Here is an 18,218-nt window from a genome sequence, read left to right as displayed (position 1 = left end):
CTATTAAGGCTCCTGCATGGGAGGGATACCATAGCAGGAAAGGCATACAAATGAGCAGCTCCACAGCAGTAGGGTAGGCTTCTGCCCCCCATATGCGAGTGGAGTATCGCTTGATGTCAGAGTCTGGGCACCTTAGAGTACAATGGACAAGATGCACTTTCGTCTCTGTGCCAGAATTCCTTCTTGATGGAGACGGAATTGAGACTGTCCCTTGGTCCCAGTGCTCCCAGGGGCTGGCCAGCGGCAGACTAGAAGCAAACATGTATTCTCTGGCCAGTTGAGATGCCTTTCTGCCAGCCGGTTATTGTGACCCGAAGCTGAACAATAAGCCCAGCCAGTAGGGATGCTTCATGCCATGAAGCCAAAAGCTCCTGGGGCTTGTGAGTTCACCTGACCGAAGTCGATGCTAATGGAGCTATAAAAGCATTGGAGCGTTTCAGACAAGCAATAAAAACCCTTTGCCAACTGCGTGAAGTTGTTTTATAGCCAATTCTTGGCAACTCGCTTGCTCCCCATACCTTTCGCCAGTGGCTCAGGAATCAGGATGCAACCCAAGCAAAAGTGACTTTAGCTGGAAGCAGAACGTGAGCAGCCATGGAAATGGGAAAAAGAGGACCAAGGTGAGAGAGGAAGATGAAATTTTGAGATTGGCCAGCATACTGAAGCTTGTAGGGCTTTTTCACTGTGTGAAGTAAGAATGCCCCTTTCCCCCTGCTCATAGAAATGGGCTCTGGCCCTCCAGCCAGCAGGGTTTGCATTTCTGAGACAGAACACACGTCTGGGTTGGTGACCCTCTCTTAATACGGCTTCCTGCATTTGCCATGGGCACAACGCAGACTGGCTACCATCGTGCCATAAGTTTCAACATGCCTACCTACTTTAATAAGGCATATGCTAGGAGCCCATGCTGCTTCTCAAGCAGATAGTGTGAATTTATGAGCCTCCAATCTTTACCAATAGTACTAGCATGTCTTAAGCAGAGACTTGGTCCACGTTGCCCCCATCATAGAATCATGCGGCTGCAGGGGCAGTGGAGGGGAGGCACCTTTGAAGTTCTGATTCCAAGCTTAAATGCTGCATGGTCAAGTAGAGAAGCTCTCTGCTTGTTTTCCTTGTTGCAAGAGAAAATCATCTCTCTCATTCAGCGAAAACCTTTGGTGCTGGCAGTGGTACCTTGTGCAGTGCTACAGCTATGTCTGCCTTCCCTTTTCTTGCATGTGAACCTGTGGCTCCTCTTTGTGGTGAAGGTTTGTGCATGACCTTCGCTCTGCCTTTGTCTCTCCATCCTTTTTTTGTGGGGGGGTGCCAATGGAGCTTGTGCTTGCATTTACAAGTGTGTGTGTGTGTGTGTGTGTGTGTGTGTGTGAGAGAGAGAGAGAGAGAGAGAGAGAGAGAGAGAGAGAGAGAACCTCTGCATCTAAACCATTGTACACCCCTGTGAAATATGGCCGGCGACTGTCTCGGGGTCCCTTCCTTCCTTGCTGCCTTCTCCCCACTGGGATGCGAGGGCCCAGCGTAGAAGGCCTCCCCTCTCCCACTTTCAATGGAGACGGCAGAGAGCCAGGTTTCCTTGGCCTTTCTCAGCAGCAGAGTTTGCTCCGTGCTGGTGGAGGGTGGGGGTAGTTAATGAGGGGAAGGGGGGGCAGAGGCTTGTGGAATGGGAGAGGGGGGGAGGGAGGGGGAGACATGGCTGAAAGCTGTTAACAGATTTGCTTTTTATGGAGTGTAGGAGTTCATTAGTGGACGCAGTCCAGATGGCTGCAATAAGTTCGTGAAATGTGAGCCTCCTCAGGGACCAGGAGCTCTAGTAAGGCTTCTGGTGGGGGTGGGAGGTGGAGGAGATGGTATTTCAGGGCACTCCCCAGACACACACCTCACCCCAGCCCACCCCCCACTCTTTTTGCTTGGATTATCCTGACTTCTGCAGGCCAGGAAAATAAGCTGCCTATGGCAAGGTTTCATTGTACAACTGTGCAAGGCAATCACCTTTTTTCCTGTCAATGCAATTGGTAGTGAGGAGATTCAAACGCAGGCCTTTATTTTATTTTCCCAGCAACTGGGTTTGGGGGAAGGGGGGGTGGCAGGAGCATGCAAACAGGTCCTTGAGGACTTATCTAGCTGTCAGCTGTTAATCTCCCAGAGATCCCTAAGCATTCCTTCCCAACATGCTCCTTTGGTTTCCAGTCTCGCCCCTCCTCCTCCTGCTCCTCCTTGAGGCAACACTCGACTTAATAGATCTCAGCCACAAACGTTTTTCTAAGGGCTGGGAGTCTTTTTCTGCTCATGCTTGCATTTGCACATGGATATTCCAGGCTAAGCCGTATGTCCCTCCAGAGGCCCATACCAGAGGCCCTCGCTTGCTTCTCTTAACTCGTGGGAAGTCCCTTCCTACAGACTCTTCCCTACCCCACCCCATGGGCAGAAAATGACACATAATGTCGCCAGGGCTTTAAGCAGTCGCCGAATGCTGCTCAGCCGTGATTGTGTTGTTTATAGTAGAATTTGGCTATCTGGTGTGGCGTCTTTGGGTAGTTTTAAAGCTCAGTAGAATATAACTTTTCTGAGCTTTATCATTACCTATTGTCAGGGGTTCAGGAGCAGAGGCAAGGGCAAGGGAGGAAACAGAGAGCGAGGGGGAGGAGGCAGAAGAAAAGATGAGTGATGACGACGACCCGAGATCTCCGAGTCTTTCCAGTGAATCAGAAGATTCACAGAAAGGAGCACCAGTGGCCAGGGCAAGGGGGGATCCTAGGGGGACACCCCAGGAAGATAGAGCCAGAGGGGACTCAGAGGAGAGCAGTTGGAAATCGGGACCAGCGTCACCGCCAGAGAGCAGGGAAGAGGAAGGGCGCCAGGGATCAAGCGCTGGCAGCTCACAACAGGGGGGAGGGCACGAGTCAGGAGTGGCCACACCTCCATCGGGGAGCGAAGAAACGGTCAGACGGAAAGTGGAAGGTTGGGCGCGCGCGCCAAGTTCAAATGCACAGGAAAGTGACGCAGTAGGCAGCCAGGAAAGGGAGCCAGGTCCTAAAGCCCGGCGCAAGGAGACAGGGGGTTCCGGGGGGTCGGCGTCAGAAGAATCCCGGAAGGAAGAGACCCCGGGGGGCAGAGGGACCCAGAGGAGAACAGTCAGGCGGAAAAGGTGGAGCAGGGCTAGGATATTAAGTTGGTGCACAAGGGGCGGAGACTCAGACGGAGCTTCGCCGATCTAACCACTAGACGTAGAGTTGCACGCAGCAGCTTGAGAATGGAAACTGTAACTCAATAAAGACTTTTACTTAATGATCGCTGGCTAGCGTGATCCTCTGTGAGCTAGGATCTGGAAGCAGCTCTGACACCTATGTATTTTAAAGCAGTCTTTGGCAGTCTTCTTCTTTGGCGATCGCTCGTAGCCAAGTAAGATTGCCTTCCGTGTTGTTCTGAGGACAGCAGAAATTGTAAAAAGGGGCTTCAAAGGGGGAGAAAGGATGAGATTTCTTTTCTCTCTCTCTCTCCCTCCCCCTCTACATCCTCCCCCACCCCAGAATATCACATTCCACTGTCCTTGGATACTTCTCTTAGTCTTTCCTAGTGTGTTCATGGCAGGGGAGGGGGACTGAATGAAGACCCACACATGCAGTACCCCCCAAAAGCCAGATGTGTGCCTATGGGGATGATATGAAGCCTAAAAGTAAAAGCAGGGTCTCTCCAAATGCAGTGTTTGTGGGTGGTTTCTAAGGAGAGGGCCTTTTTGGTGGTGATGCCCTGGCTGAGAGATGCTCACCCTAGGAAAGCTTGCCTGGCACCCACTTTGAAGTCATTTTGGCCCCAGGCAAATACCTTACTTTTAAGCAGGAGCTCTTAAATAGTTTTCTTTCGTTTGAATCTGCAATTCTATGGTTGATCTTAGTGTTTAATATTTCATTGATGGTGCAAGTTGCTCACATGGGGTAAATAAACAAATTCCTAAACACTATATAAACAAGGGTGGAAATTCAAGCTTGCCTCTAAATCTTGCGATTGGGCAAGACTCAGTTTAATGGCTCACAGCAGATTTGCTGCCGAACAGGTTACTCTGAAGAGGAGATGAAGGCCCGCTGGTCATGTGGTGTATTGTTCCACGAGGGTTTTGGGTTGTCAGACTTCAGGTCCCCACTCCATTCCATCGTGAAGCTCACTGGAGGTCCCTGGACCAATCACTGCTTCTTCACAGGGCAGTTGTTAAGACTAGAATCAGGGGTGGGGAGCAGGGAGGATGCCAACTTTAGCCCCTTGCAGTAGATAAGTAAATTAAAATAAATAACTTGCTGTTGCCTTTTGTTTTCCCTCTTGCAGGGAGACACACCCAAGCACAGAGCTGAGAAGGCAAATGACCCTGACCTGGCTGCCTACCTCGAAAACCGTCAGCACTACCAGATGATCCAGCGGGAGGACCAGGAGACAGCCGTGTAGTGCTCAGAGCATGCCTTATCCCTGCCTTGGGGAACAGGAGTAGAGTGGCACAGGAGCCTGGCCAGCCTTTCCTTGAATATCCAGCATGGAGAAGATTGGGGGCTTTGTTTGGGCTTGGCCATGGTGCTGTTATTTGTGTAGTGGGTGTTGAGCAGCGCTGACTCCACGTTCCCCACCACCACATTCCATGGATGGGCTCTGCTGCCTAATGCTCCCTTCCTGTCTGCCTCCAGCTCCTACAGAGGGCACTGCTGCTCCCTCGAAGCACTGGTAAGGAAGACCTTGGTGTCTTCCAACCATTGTCGGAGCCCCCCCTTGGGGGGCCCTGCCACCTGGCCTGCGAGGTCTCCAAGGGGCAGAGTCCCTGCTGTTTTAGAGTCCCCACACTTTCTCCAGCAATGGGTCCTGCCTTTCTCAGTAGTGTGACCAAGAGCTGTGCCCATTGCCCTGGTGATAGTATCCTGTTACTGGAAAGTTGCTGCCACAGTTCTTGAGACGAGGCAGAACGTAGGGATGGAAATGCAGGCAGTGTGTTGCACCCTTGCCTCTGCCATCCACACATCACTGGGAATCGTTGCTGGTGTGAACCTTGGGTGGCAGCCGCAGTGGCAAGCAGCCAGACTACTCGCAAAAATAGTCATGGGCCAGTCTTGCAGCCTCAGCACAACATATCCTCCCCATCTGCCCTTTCCCCACTCCCCTTGCCCTTTGGCCCCGTATTGTATGTCCCACCTGTAAGGGGTGCCTATGTAACAGGATGAAAGTGCCTGGTATGTCCAGGGAGGACCACACCACATGCATTCATCCCTCTCTGCAAGTAAGAGCAAGCTGCTCCAAGCTGACTTTTGAGTCTGCTGCACTAGAAATTTTGAAGAAGAAGAAAAAGAAAGTGCCTCCTTCCAATCTTTCCTACTTTTTTGTTTGGTTGGGGGGATTTTTTTTGCCTCCATTCTTACATGCTGCTTTCTCTCTCCCTTTCACACTCTGTGATCGAGGAGATGGCAACTTGTTGTGAATGTGTGCGAAACGTGTTAAGGTTTGCTGAGAGGGGCACTCAAAGCCCACCCTGAATAGGCCATCAGCTCTTATCACCAGTAGGAACTAAGGGCTTTTGCTATAGGGTTCCCTTTTCAGTATAGGGTGATAGCCGTAACTATATCATACATTGCTGTATAGAGAAGCAAGTGCATCAGCCAGTGGTAATAGCACACTATCCATTTATCGAGGGACCAGTCGCTAGTGGCAAGGGATGGCACTGTCCCCCTCCCCAGTTCCTTTTCTGAACAAGAATAGTCTTCACAATTTATTCCTTGATCCAGCCTAGGCATGCACATGCACACCTTCAACTTCCCCTGCAGTCCCACTGCCAAGACTTGCCCTGAATTATTGTAATTTGGTATCCATACCCTTTATGATATTCAGGAATCTTCAGCACTATTGCAAGCTGATCTGGGGTTTTTTATGCCAAGAAATTTATTTATCCAGGTCTCTCCAGCATATCTATCAATATGCACAAAAAGGCAGTCACCTAATGTTGAAGGGACTCATTCTTCAACATGCTCTGGCAATGGATACTGGGAGTCTTGCTTCCAGCCCTGTGGTTTCTCCAGAGTCTTCTGGATCAGTTGCATTTAACCAGTTGCATGTCTCTAGCTGCAATAAAGCTAATTTGTCATCCTTGAAATACATTGAGCAGGTAGCCAAGAGTGGGAGCAAAAACAACAGACGCCCAGCTGACTTTTAGTAGGGCAGTTTGCAATCCTATAAACAGGCAGTCCTGTCAGAAGGTTAGGGAGCTGAGAACTCTGCTTAAGTCCAAGGAAAAGCAGGCTGGCAGTGGATGAAATTTGTTTTATGTAAGTTTAAATCTCCAGTTTGCAGCAAGAATACTTAGCCTCAGTGAGGCTGCAAGCTGTGTTCTGAAACAGTTTAGAAGACTAATGGTTTTCTATGGTATAATGACAACATTGGAAGGCAGAAGAGCACTGAGCAATAGGGGTTTGCAAAAGAAGCATTTTCTCAGTGTTCCCCCCTTTCTCTTTTTTGCATTGGTGCATCTTAGATGGCATAAGAGTCGTGGACAAGCTGGTGGGTAAAGGAAGTCTGCACACAAACCTAATCTTTGTTTACTATAGATGCAAGGGGTTTGAATTTGGGGGAAAGAACTGCAAAGGCCTGTTACGTTTCGGAAGACTCAGGAAGATTAGGAGCTTGCTACGTATCCTCTGTTAGGAAATATCTTGCATCTGCCTGAAAACCTATCCTCCTCCAAGACTGACTTTCCTTTCTGTACTTAATGCTCCTATCTATGATTAGAAGCATTGACAATCCTCAACAGCACCTGAGACTTCAGAACATGCCCATGTGTTTGTTTGAATCCACCTTCCCATCTAGCGGTATTCTTCTTCCCATCTAGATGTGGCCACACCCAAACACAGCATTCTGGGCCCAGTTCCCAGGTGAACCGTGGACTTGGCCTAAACCAGACATCTATTCAGATACTCTTATATCTGTGGCGCACACTATATTTCCCTGCCTTCCTCTCCAGAGCTATGGCAAAACACCCAAGGCTCTTCTGGCAATTAGTGCCAGGGCGCAGCCATGCTTCCTGCCTGGATCAGCCGTGTCTTTTGGCCAAGCCAGTAATGGATCTTGCAGGTGAGGTGGAAGAGCAGTGTCTGACACCGCAGAAAGTCACACAGGGCCCTCCCCCTTCCGAGCTACGTCAGGGCTCACGCTTTGGTCGTCTTAAATTGTGAAAAGTGGTCTTCTATAGCTGGATGTACAGGAGCGCCCCCTGGAAGCATTCATATCCCACAAGCCTGCCGTCTCTCCTTCCCTCCTTTTATATGTATTCTTAAACTTTGTACAGGTAGTTCCAAAGCACACTGTTCCCCCCGTTTCCTCTGTATGTGTGTTTGTGCACGCGTGCGTGTCCTAAGCCGAGTTGCTGTGCAATTCAAATCTTGGCTTGTTTTACTTCCAAGGGGGAGGAATGTGTTTGAGGGTGGATCTTCTTTTTTTCCTCCCCTGTGCAATACCTACTTCCTGTCTCCTAGATTCAGACTATTAGGACACTTTTGATGGACTGTATTATTATTATTTTTGTAACTGTATTGGAAGCGTGTGCTTCCGTTGGCTTTTCTCTGACAGTTTAAATGTTTTGTTGGGTTTTGCCATTAAAATATAAGGATGGACATTTTACTTCTTCTCCCTCTTTCTGCCTGCAGTGGGTGGGGTTTATAATAGACAAGGTCTTCTGTGCCCCAAGAAAACCTGGTGTTATGTCCCTTTTGTGAACAGGGGCTCCCTACATACATTGACGTATACACTGTTTGGAATGGCTTCTAAGCCTAAGTATTAGTAATAATTATTATTATTTTATTATTTATACGACGCCCATCTGGCTGCGTTTTCCCAGCCACTTTGGGGAAGTGGAAACAGCAGATCAAATTGCCCAGCGTCCTTTAGCTTCCTTGTCTCTCTGTACCTGTTGTAGGCATTGTAAGCTTAGGATGTGAAACCTGCTGGCAGGTTCTCAAATCTTTTTCTGCCATGTATTCCAACCCATGGGCCATGTTCAAATATCACAGTAAGTTGTAAACTATGGCTTACCCCACATGAGCAAAGCAGGCCTGCTTTGTTCCTCACTGCGAGCATGTGGAAGAAACAAACCATTATTCCTTACATATGGTTATGTCAGAACCAGGAATTGCGTTCTTTTGCTCCAGACAAACCACAATGATAAGCCAACGTTTGTTCTTACCTGTTATGGTTTGTCTGAGCAAAAAGCAAACTATGGTCCCTGGTTCAGTCAGATGCAATGCTAAGCCCAAGCATCATGGTTTGTTTCTTCCGTGCACTACCAGGGAGGAGCAAAGTGGGCACGATTTGCTTTTGCACCATAAACCATGGCTGATAGCTTACTGTGACATGCAGCTTCCACCTGTGTGTTGTGGGAATGACAGTTGTGGACAATGTGACATCACAGTGCCCATGCACATTTATGTTTCCATCCCACTGTCTATGCCATTGCAGGTAGCAGTTTCTTAACACGTTACTGTGGATTGAAATGCATACTTGGGAAGCTGTTGTCATATTGCATCATATAAACCACATGCAGATTCCTGGAACAGTTGTCATCTTAACATGCTGTTGCAAAAAAACAGTCTTGGGAAAACTTTTAAAACATTACAATTTATTGTGGTATGCACTCAGTAGACAAACAACCTACTTCATTTGAGAGGGAAGGGTTTCCTTGTGAAATAAAAGCAGACCTCACCATCAGAAAAAGAACCTCTCAAGAAGGTATGAATATTGAACAGGATTAGAAGAAAGATGTTTTGTCCAGGAATGAAGAGCCTTTTCAGCTGCAAGCAACACTACATCCAAAAATACATACCCTTTCACACATGCATCTTCCCCTCCTCTTTAGTTCACACTTATTTCTAGCAGGGTTTACTTCCATGTAAATGTAGTTTTAGATTGCAGCTGCAATCTGGCATGAAGAATAGTGGAGAATTCCCTGCTTAACTGAGGTGATCAGCTTTGCGCCTGAAGTATAGGGCAGGGACTCCCAGAAGGCTGCATCATCAATTTTATTTTGGCAGGGGGGGTAGCAGGCTCCTACGAGGGAGCTTGCACACATGAATCAGACTTTCCTTTTTCATTTGCAGTAGAGTTTCTTTTTCATAATATAGCTTGGAATTTTTAATCAATGTTTATTTTGGAGCTCCTCAAAAGAACTCTTTGGCATTCACTACCCTGCCCATAAATTGCCTGGTCATATCTCCTAAAAGGATATGCGGTTTCAAACTTAAGACTGAGGTCTGATTGTAATTCTGCTCCCAGCTTAGCTTGCTGACTCATATTTGGGGGGAATATCTCATTTCCGCCTCCTTTTTAACAGTTTCCCTCTCCATAATTCTCAATATTTTGGGGGGAGATTTTGGATCCAAATGCATCCAAATGCTCCATAGCAAGGATGGCTGCTCTGTACTAGTGCTGTGCATTCAGTAAAATTCTGGGGAACCTACCAGACTGCATATTTCATAATTAATACATGGCATTTGAACATACCTTAAAATGCAGGACTTTAAAAAGCTTCTGCAAACTAATCATGGGGGAAAGACATTTATTGTAATGTAGCACTTACCTTTTCTCTTTTGGAGAGCCAGAAGATGTCCAATTTAGTTCTTCACTCCGACCTTTGAAACTGCCTGTGTGTACTAGGTTCCCTTGGGTGTTTTCCACTTAAGTGCTTCAGATGATGCCATTCCATGCAAAAGGTAGCAGTAGGACTATGTGTGTAGTTGTGCACAACATACCTGCCCACGCAGTTCCAAGAGCACAGTTGTTGTTGAAGAAGAAGAAGAGTTTGGATTTGATATCCGCTTTATCACTACCCTAAGGAGTCTCAAAGCGGCTAACAATTTCCTTTCCCTTCCTCCCCCACAACAAACACTGTGAGGTGAGTGAGGCTGAGAGACTTCAGAGAAGTGTCACTAGCCCAAGGTCACCCAGCAGCTGCATGTGGAGGAGCGGGGAATCGAAGCCAGTTCACCAGATTACGAGTCCACAGTTGTAAGCTATGCCATGGGGGGGGGGGCTACATATTTTAGTGCCTAAAACTCCATATATTTTGATTTCATCATGTTTCTTCTTAGCAAGTCCCAGGTTAGAACCACTTCACACTTTCTAATAGCTTGGGTACAATTCTAGCTAGAATTCTGTTCTCGTAGGATTACAGCTATCACGTGCTACTGAGAAGGGTATCAGTCTTCAAAACTGACATTGCATTCATATGGCTTCCCATGGCCTTTAGGAAACTCTGCAATTGTGCAAGGAAGACTCCTGCAATTTGTAGACAAGCAGAGGGGAGTGGGGGGCGGAGGGAGGCAACAGACAAAGCCAAGCAAATCAAAAGTACAAGGCCATGCTTTCATGTGCCAAGTACATCTGTGTGCAGCAGAGCCTAGCCTGGATGTATATCCTGCCAGCACCTTAATTAACCAGGAAAACTTGCCATAAATGAATGACAGCATGCACAAGAGAGCTAGTGTTCAGACCTATATTTTTCTTCCCATCCAGAATACAAAAGACCAAGCCAAGGCTTTTTACACCCTGAGCACACTGTCACACTTCCACTAAGATATTCACATTTTGACAAACAGGCAGTTTGCTCTTGAAGCAAACATTGAAGCAAACGGGCAGAATGATCTTGGCTGATCTTTCCTCACCCTTCTACCACTGTGATCCTACTCCACTTTTGAAGAAACCTGGACACAGGTTTGTGTTCTCCAAGAAAACAACAGCCTGGACCTCCATGGCTACTTCTCTGCAGCTCCACTTTTCTTTCAGAAACTTTCATGTTCAAAGATTGCATCACCCATCCATGAATGCCTTTATGCAGCAAAAGGTAAAGGACCCCTGGACGATTAAGTCCAGTTGAATTCGACTATGGGGTGTGGTGCTCATCTCCACTTTCAGGCCGAGGGAGCTGGCATTTGTCCACAGACAGCTCTTCCAAGCCCCAGACCACTTTCAATGTTGCTATTTCATTAAGAGGATGTCATTTTCTCCTAACCATAATAGCTCTCTTCAAAGAATACATTTTAGCTTTCCTAAGTTGATCAGCAGAGTTCCTCAAAATTTGCAGAGATCAACAGCACTAGCGAGAGAGAAAATTCATTGAGTGCTTAGTTTTGCTTCAGGTATACTCAACACTAAAGAACCATATGAAGCTATTTATCCCCATTCAGCAAAGGAGAAACAGACTTCTCTGCATAGTGCAGGTGTGCTTAAGAATAAATTCATGCCCTGCATCAGCCTTACTGTATGCGCATTAGGGTCCCACTGAACTTGCCAAATACTACTACTGCTATGCTTTTTTCTTCATCTCCCAAGATTTGGTTTGCACTGTAAGGGTTGCCATTTCAAGCGGCACAAAAAAACATTCATGCCAGAGGCAGGGGACTACCACTTTTTCATGCCCATTTGCAATTCTTGTTTCTCTGATCTGCTGGAGCGAGAAATTTATTCTTGTTGCTCAGGCAACTGAGCCAGTATTCCATACTTTGCCACGCAGCTTCAGCAGTTTCGTTGCTTGCCAGTGCGGCATAACAAGACTTTTTACATCAGCCCATTTCCACGATTTGCATCTTTGGATGTGCATGGGGAGATATGCCACCATTCAAAGCCACCGCTTGTTATACACATTAAGCGTCTGAGGCTCAGGACTGGGGAACCAGTGCCCTCCAGTAGTTGTTGGAAAACAGCTCCTATCATCATTGACTACGCTGGCCTTTGCTGATGGCAGCTTGGAGTTCAAAACATCTGGAGGAGATCACTTTGGCTATTCCTACAACAACCGGACTGAGGCCAGTCACTGGAACATGGGGGTTCAAGTGTTCTCATTTGAATTAGTACATATTATGCTCTTCTAGATGAAGCAGAAAAGGCTTAAAAACCAGGCTGTGAAATACAATATTTTATGAATGGCAGTACTTCTTAGTTCAGTTATCAGTTTATTGTTCTAGCCAAAGGCCAGGATAAACTTGAAGCAATAGCATCAATAAAATAATACAGAACATACACCAATAATTTAAGCCAACATCCATGATGGAAATGGAGAGAAGGTAGCAGGGACACCAACAAACTCAAATCCAGCTTGAGTTCTGATTAAACCTGAATCGCCACAACAATTTAGCAATTTTATCTAAGCCCTTTTTCCTGATTATTTTTTTCCAGCCAGTGCATAGAGAGCCACTGTCTGTGTTACGAAGCTATTACTGCCACCCAAAAGAAACTGAACGATTTTGCTTGCGTGAACAAAGGTTTCAGAAAGTAATCTCCTGGGTCTCTATATAACAGACAGGATAGCAGATAATGAGTGATGTCTTATGAATACCGGTGGTCAAACACTCTCTTGCAGTATCCTCCAGCAATGCCTCAGTGGTCAGATCATGGCAAAGAGCAAGCTCCACCCCACCAAGCATCTGCTCCCACCCAAGACAAAATCCACATGCAAAGCTGCTACCAATGTCACTGGCAGTTCTGTTTATGTCTGCCTCAGTGGTGGGCAAACACTAAGAAGCACCCACCTCCAGACCAATCAAGGAGCAGGACACATGGCGTCCAGGCAAGGAGATCGGTCAACTGGCTTGATGATACATCCCAAGGGCTTTCTCAGGTTAGCACCACCTCTTCAAAAATGCCTTCCCATACCTTCTCATCAGAGTTATAAGGGTAACCCAGGGTACCAAATGCAACAAGAGTTGGTCCTCCACTGCAGTCCGAACCCTGTAGTCCAGTAGTAAAGGGGGTTCTGTCCAATTACTCTCTCCTGATGTGTCCCCTACAGCAAGGGATGTGGGAATCCCACTGCCTGTGGGTGGTCTCCTTGGGAGTAGAGTTTGGCAACTTTGGCCTGCCTCCCCAGGCACTAAACTACTGATAACGTGGTTCCGATGGTCTAAGCAACTGTGGGAAAATGACCAGCCCTTGACTGTCCAGTAACCAGCATAACCCAGAAATCCAGTACAGTAGTTTACACAAAAGGAGTATATGCAGTATAGGGAAAGGAAGAGTGAATATGTAGATCAAAATTGATATAAACACTACCAGAATGGAACTATTCATACACTAATCCAAAGTAACACTGCAAAACTTAACTCTCATTGGTTACCTCTGATGTTGGCAGCTTCAGGCATCAGATGCAAGTTGAGGGATCAAGAGGGATAAAGGACTGTTTGGCAATTGTCATCTTTTCAAAAGTTTACAGCCCGGGCCTAGACCCTGAAAGTGCTTCTGTGGCATTACCAGCACCACCCCATACTAAGGCCCTGCAGACAAGCAGCAGTAAACCATGGTTTGCTTATATGCTTGGAAGCTCAGTTTCCGCAAAACAAAGTTTGCTGTGGTGTCTCAAATCAGGCACCGGTCTCTGAGTGCTGAAACATATGAGAAGAAAATTTGTTGATCCCCCATATATTGAAGTGCAAACTGAAAAAGAAGCCACGCAGAAGTAAGGTACTCATTGGAACTCTGCCTATTGCGGCTCTGCATACAGGAGACTTTTCAGGGGAAATGTGCATGAGATAATCCTTGAGCTGAAGTTGGGGACCAGCCAGCAATATGTGAATTAAGAGTAAGGATGGCTTGGCAAGAAACCATTGTGTTGAAGCAGCTCATAAACTCCTTGACAGCTTTAGCCCCCTCTGCACAACCTCCCAGAGGGGGTGGTGGAAAAATGGTCTCATACCTCACCACAAACCAATTCCTTAGGTATGACATGAGCTCCCACAGTCTACTGGCAGCTCAGCAGGAGAGCCAGACTCGGCATTCCTCTCTGGACTGGAGAAAAGTGAACGGGTTATTTCCTAAGATTTTACAGTTGTGAGATACTCAAGGGAGGTGGGGCGGAGGCTCTGGGAAAATGCAGCCTTCAAGTGACAACAGTGACACAATAACTCTGTTAGACCCAAATAATAATCACAAATCAGCGAGCCAGCTTCTGAGTTTCACAGGTCTATCCCTCAGAGGGAAAGAAGCAAGAGGTGTGGAGGGGAAACACTGCTAGTAGAGTCATGGTCAAAATCTCATCTTGCAACATGGTGTTGTCTAACAAATTTATTGCATGGTGGCACAAGCTTTCATGGACTTAGGAGCAGGGCTTTTTTCCAACCAGAACTCTCAGGTGGGCACCATTGCTATTCTAAGAGAATGAGGGAGGTGTTCATGTTGAGTTCCAGTACCTCTTTTTCTGGGGAAAAGAGTACTGCAGGGCATGTGTCTACAAAAGCAAATGCCATAATAACTTGGTTAGAGTTTAAGGTCCCATGAGACTCTTTGATTATTTACTTACTTACTGCAAGAGACCAAGATGGCTACCCCTCTGGAAAGCCTTAAGATGAAAATTCATGAAACTCTTAACTAGGTTAGACTGTAACCACAGGCTGCACCAGATTGTACTGGGACAAAGAAGCAACGCCAAGATGCTTCTGAAATATAAATGCCTGCCTTTCTCTGCATCCATCTCTGGGACTGATCTGAACTCCCAGGTCTCTTTTATGGCAGAGAACGGAAGTGAAGGAAAGCATTATCTGTCTATCAGTATTTATGCCCCACCTTTCCACTGTAAATAATGCTCAGGAGTAGTTCAGAGGAACAAAACCCACTCTGACATTACTATTTTTGACAAAACAAACAATACCGTTTAAAGGGATGCTAACCTTTTTACTGGTAGCTGCAAGGCAAGTATGCAAAGCATTGGAAGCATAACCATGCCGTCTTAAGCATACCCGGCGCCGTGGTGCAAAGATCCGGGGACAACGACTGGGAGCAGGGCTGTCTTTAGCAGATGCAGAGCCTAAGCCTCTGTGGGGATCGCTCTCCTCCTGCAGAGGCTTGGGGGGAAAGTTGCACGCACGCCCACCATATAGTTGGCGGGGCGCAGCTGGCGGGCGTGCAGGGAAAGGGGAGGCTGCCGGCAAAGCCGTGCAGCTCCCCCACTCACAAGGGTGCCCCTGAGAGGCCAGCACCTTGGAGTAACAAACCACTAAGACCAATGGGAAGGACAGCTCTGAGCATAAGGATGGATGGATGATACAATAATGGTAAAAACTATGCCTGGAATAATGCACCAGTTGAGAAGTTGACCAAGTAAATCTAAACACTGAGATGGCCAGACTATGAGGATGATTTATTCTCTCAAGTGTTTCTTGTTGAAAAGTCAAATGCAATCACACAGTTAAATTAGAGCCACTCCACCAAGATGTCAAAGCGGGTGGAAGATTCTGAATAGATAAAAGTACAGCACATAGTTAATCTATGGAACTCACTCCAGTAGAAGGCAGTGATAGGCACCAACCTAGATGGCTTTAAAAGAGGATTAGACAAATTTAGAGGGCTATTGATAGCTACTAGCCATGATGGCTGTGCCACACATCCACAGCTGGAGATAGCAATGCTTCTGAATACCAGTTGATGGAAATCACAGGAGGAAAGAAGTGTTCTTATGCTGGAAGCTGCTTGTGGATTTCCCCCAGTTAACGACTGTGAGAATAGGCTACTGGAATGGATGGACCATTGGCGTGATCCAGCAGGCTCTTTTTATGTTCTTAATGTTAGAATGCAAGAAGACAAAGCCATTACCCAATGGATGCAGTCAGTTTGAATATGGTTAACAGTCATTAGGACACGATGCTAAATTTAAAAGCTTGTTTTCATCCCCTGTGGATTTTCAGAGTGCGTCATTCCTTCATTATTTGACAAACTGTTCCCCACCCCCAGCACACACTCCTCTGCTAAGTATTATTGTCTCCATCCTTCTGGTTGGACTGTCTGTGTTCTCCCTAGCTTCGGGCTATGGGTTCATTTAGACTGGGCTTATTCCCAAGAGGTTTCCACCCACATCCATATGTCCTGCTTGCAACTGTTTATGTCAATCTCATCCACACTTTGATAGCTAGAGATTAAGAGTCAATTGCATGTTTTAGGTTGGGCCACATTAACAAGTGATGTGAAGGACACCACCATTTACAGTGGGATGTGACACTTAGGTATGCAACAGGAAGCAGAAGAAAAGTCATTTTAAAACTGGACATGCATTGTAACCAATGTCGGTTTTGCATTTAGCATATACATACTGGAAATTAAAAGTAATTTAAGCAGTGCTTCTGAAAATGGGCTGCTTTTTACACTCTCTGGAAAGAGCAGTCTAATGGGGGAACTGGTAGCTCATTTAGCACAGTCTCAAGAACTGACATGGTACATACTAGATCACTGAAGATTTCGGAAGTTGCTAAATCACCTCCCAATACAATCCTTGGAGGACTCTTATGAGTGAAAAACATGACACAAAGTAATGTGCAAAATGGCATTGTGAGTTTCTTCTAGGCTAAGACTAGGCTGGTAATTTACAGACATCAAGGTGCTAGGGCAACATTTTCACTAGAGATACAATTAACACTTTTTAACTGTGCAATGCACCACTTTTGAACATGGGACAAAACGTGAAAAAGAGCAGTTTTAAAACAAGCCTGTTTAGATGACATTGGCTTTATTTTCAAAACTGAGGTGTGACAGGTGCCAAAACATCACCCTTTTGTACTGTTTTATTGTTGTTAGCCGCCCTGAGCCCAGCTTCGGCTGGGGAGGGCGAGATATAAATTTTATTTTTTTATTTTTATTTATTTATTTATTTATTTATTTATTTATTTATTTATTTATATTATTATTAGTGCCAAAGCCATTAAACACAATGCTTAATTTTAATGGTCACAATGCAATGTGCAAGCTCTCAAGAGTTGCACGAAACGTGTCCTCAAGCCAAATCTTTGGGTTTTAAACGACAGAAAAGGAATGAAAAGTGAGGGAGAAGATGTTTTTGAACGGAGGTGAAAAAAGGGCTTGGTGCAAACGGCCACATTCATGTTGCATGTATCGCATCTGTGGGATGAAACCCACATTGAGCCTGCACTGCAATGCCTGTGTCCGAGAGAAGGAAGAGACCAAGAAGGCAGCTTCCAGACTCTGGCAAACGTTGCTCGGAGTCCCCATGGAAGAAGGCGAGGAGGAGGAAGACGCAGGGCGGGAATTGGGGTAGGACTAGCCTCTTGGGTCTCTCCAGCAACTTAGGCCCAGTTTGAGTTTGCCCTCTCTGAGCTGGCCCGCCTTTTGTCTCCAATTCCATGAGGGAAGGGGGGCGGGAGGAGGAGGAGCCTTGGAAGGAACTTTGGGCTCCCCAAACTACCTTTGGTGGTCAGCTGGGCGTGACGTCAGGGGGGCCGCCGCCGCCGTGCCGCGCAAGGTTGTGCCCACATGTGACCAGCTTAAACTAGTTCTGAAGACACAAAGGGAAAGGCAAGGCGAGATAAGGAGCCAGATAGCGGGGCGGGCGGTGGAGCAGGGCCAGGCGAGCGGCACGGCAAGCAGGAGGAGCAGCCTTCGTCACGACAGAGCGACCCAGGCGCCGGCAACGAGACCCGCAGCATCCATCCAGGCAAGTCACGCACCGGGCGCGCTCTTCTTGCGCTCCAAACTTCGGCGGCGGGAAAGGGGAGGCCGGCGCCCAAAGTGGCGCGCGGCGGAGGAAGGTGCGCTCCGCAGAGCCGTGCCCGAGGGCGGGGACGGGGGACCCCGAGCGACTCGTGTACCTTTGTGAGGAAAGCCTCGCTGCGCTTGAGTTTGCTTTCCCCAGCCCCATAAAGCGCCCATGTTTGGAGTTCCCCGGGAACTTTTGCTCGAGCAGCCTCGAGCGAAGATCATCCCAGTTCAGTGTAAACGCTGTAACGCACGTTTGATCACCGGCACGGCGGGCGGGCGGGTGACGAGGCTCCATCACAAATGAAAGGGGTCTTTCCCCACCCCACCCCCCGGCGCTCCCGGAGCCTCTCCAGCTTTTAAAGAAAGGGGCCGAGATGATGCTGAGGCGCGAAGTCACCTTTTCCGAGAGGGGGAAGCGGGAAAGAGGAGCGGCGGGATAGCCGTTCAGAGCTGATCCCTTTCGCCGGTTGTTTCCTGCCCGACCAGATAACATTGATGGTGAAGGGACGCGCCGGATCGGTTGGTTGAAACTTTTTTGCCCCAGGATCTTTGGGAGTCCGGCAAGAGTCCGGATGCTGAGACGCCACGGGGAACCAACCTGTATCTTTCTAGTTCCCCCAGAAACTAGTTCCCCCACCGGTGTGCTGCAGGGTGAAGAGAAAGGGTGGGAAGACTTCTCTGGGTCTTGGTCTGCCGCTGTGTGCCAGATGCAAATCTTGAGTCCTGTGTTTCCGACCTTT

The 18,218-nt window shown here is 47.4% G+C and overlaps 2 protein-coding genes and 1 long non-coding RNA gene across 13 annotated transcripts in view; 2 read left to right on the top strand and 1 right to left on the bottom strand.

The window, feature by feature from the left end:
- DGKZ (diacylglycerol kinase zeta) overlaps positions 1-7,635 on the top strand; it is a 146,759-nt gene extending 139,124 nt beyond the window's left edge. For all 11 annotated transcript variants that reach the window (XM_081163761.1, XM_081163763.1, XM_081163767.1 and 8 more), the window contains one exon: positions 4,315-7,635. In XM_081163761.1, the coding sequence (XP_081019887.1) occupies positions 4,315-4,431 (117 nt within the window). In that variant the 3' untranslated portion in view covers positions 4,432-7,635. The remainder of the gene's footprint in view (positions 1-4,314) is intronic.
- On the bottom strand, positions 1,681-17,278 carry LOC308571696. Its single transcript, XR_014001578.1, has 3 exons — positions 17,186-17,278; positions 3,339-4,184; positions 1,681-2,577 (listed from the first exon to the last, which is right to left on the bottom strand). It is a non-coding gene; the product is annotated as an uncharacterized lncRNA (long non-coding RNA).
- Positions 17,277-18,218, top strand: part of MDK (midkine) — a 38,286-nt gene continuing 37,344 nt past the window's right edge. The window contains exon 1 of the mRNA XM_081166795.1: positions 17,277-17,434. The gene's annotated coding sequence lies outside the window, so the exon portion shown is untranslated. The remainder of the gene's footprint in view (positions 17,435-18,218) is intronic.

This window comes from Podarcis bocagei (genome assembly GCF_964188305.1).
Source record: "Podarcis bocagei genome assembly, chromosome: 1".
Classification (NCBI taxonomy): Eukaryota; Metazoa; Chordata; class Lepidosauria; order Squamata; family Lacertidae; genus Podarcis; species Podarcis bocagei.
Note: the sequence above shows the minus strand (reverse complement) of the source record. Positions and strands in the feature narration are given on the sequence as shown.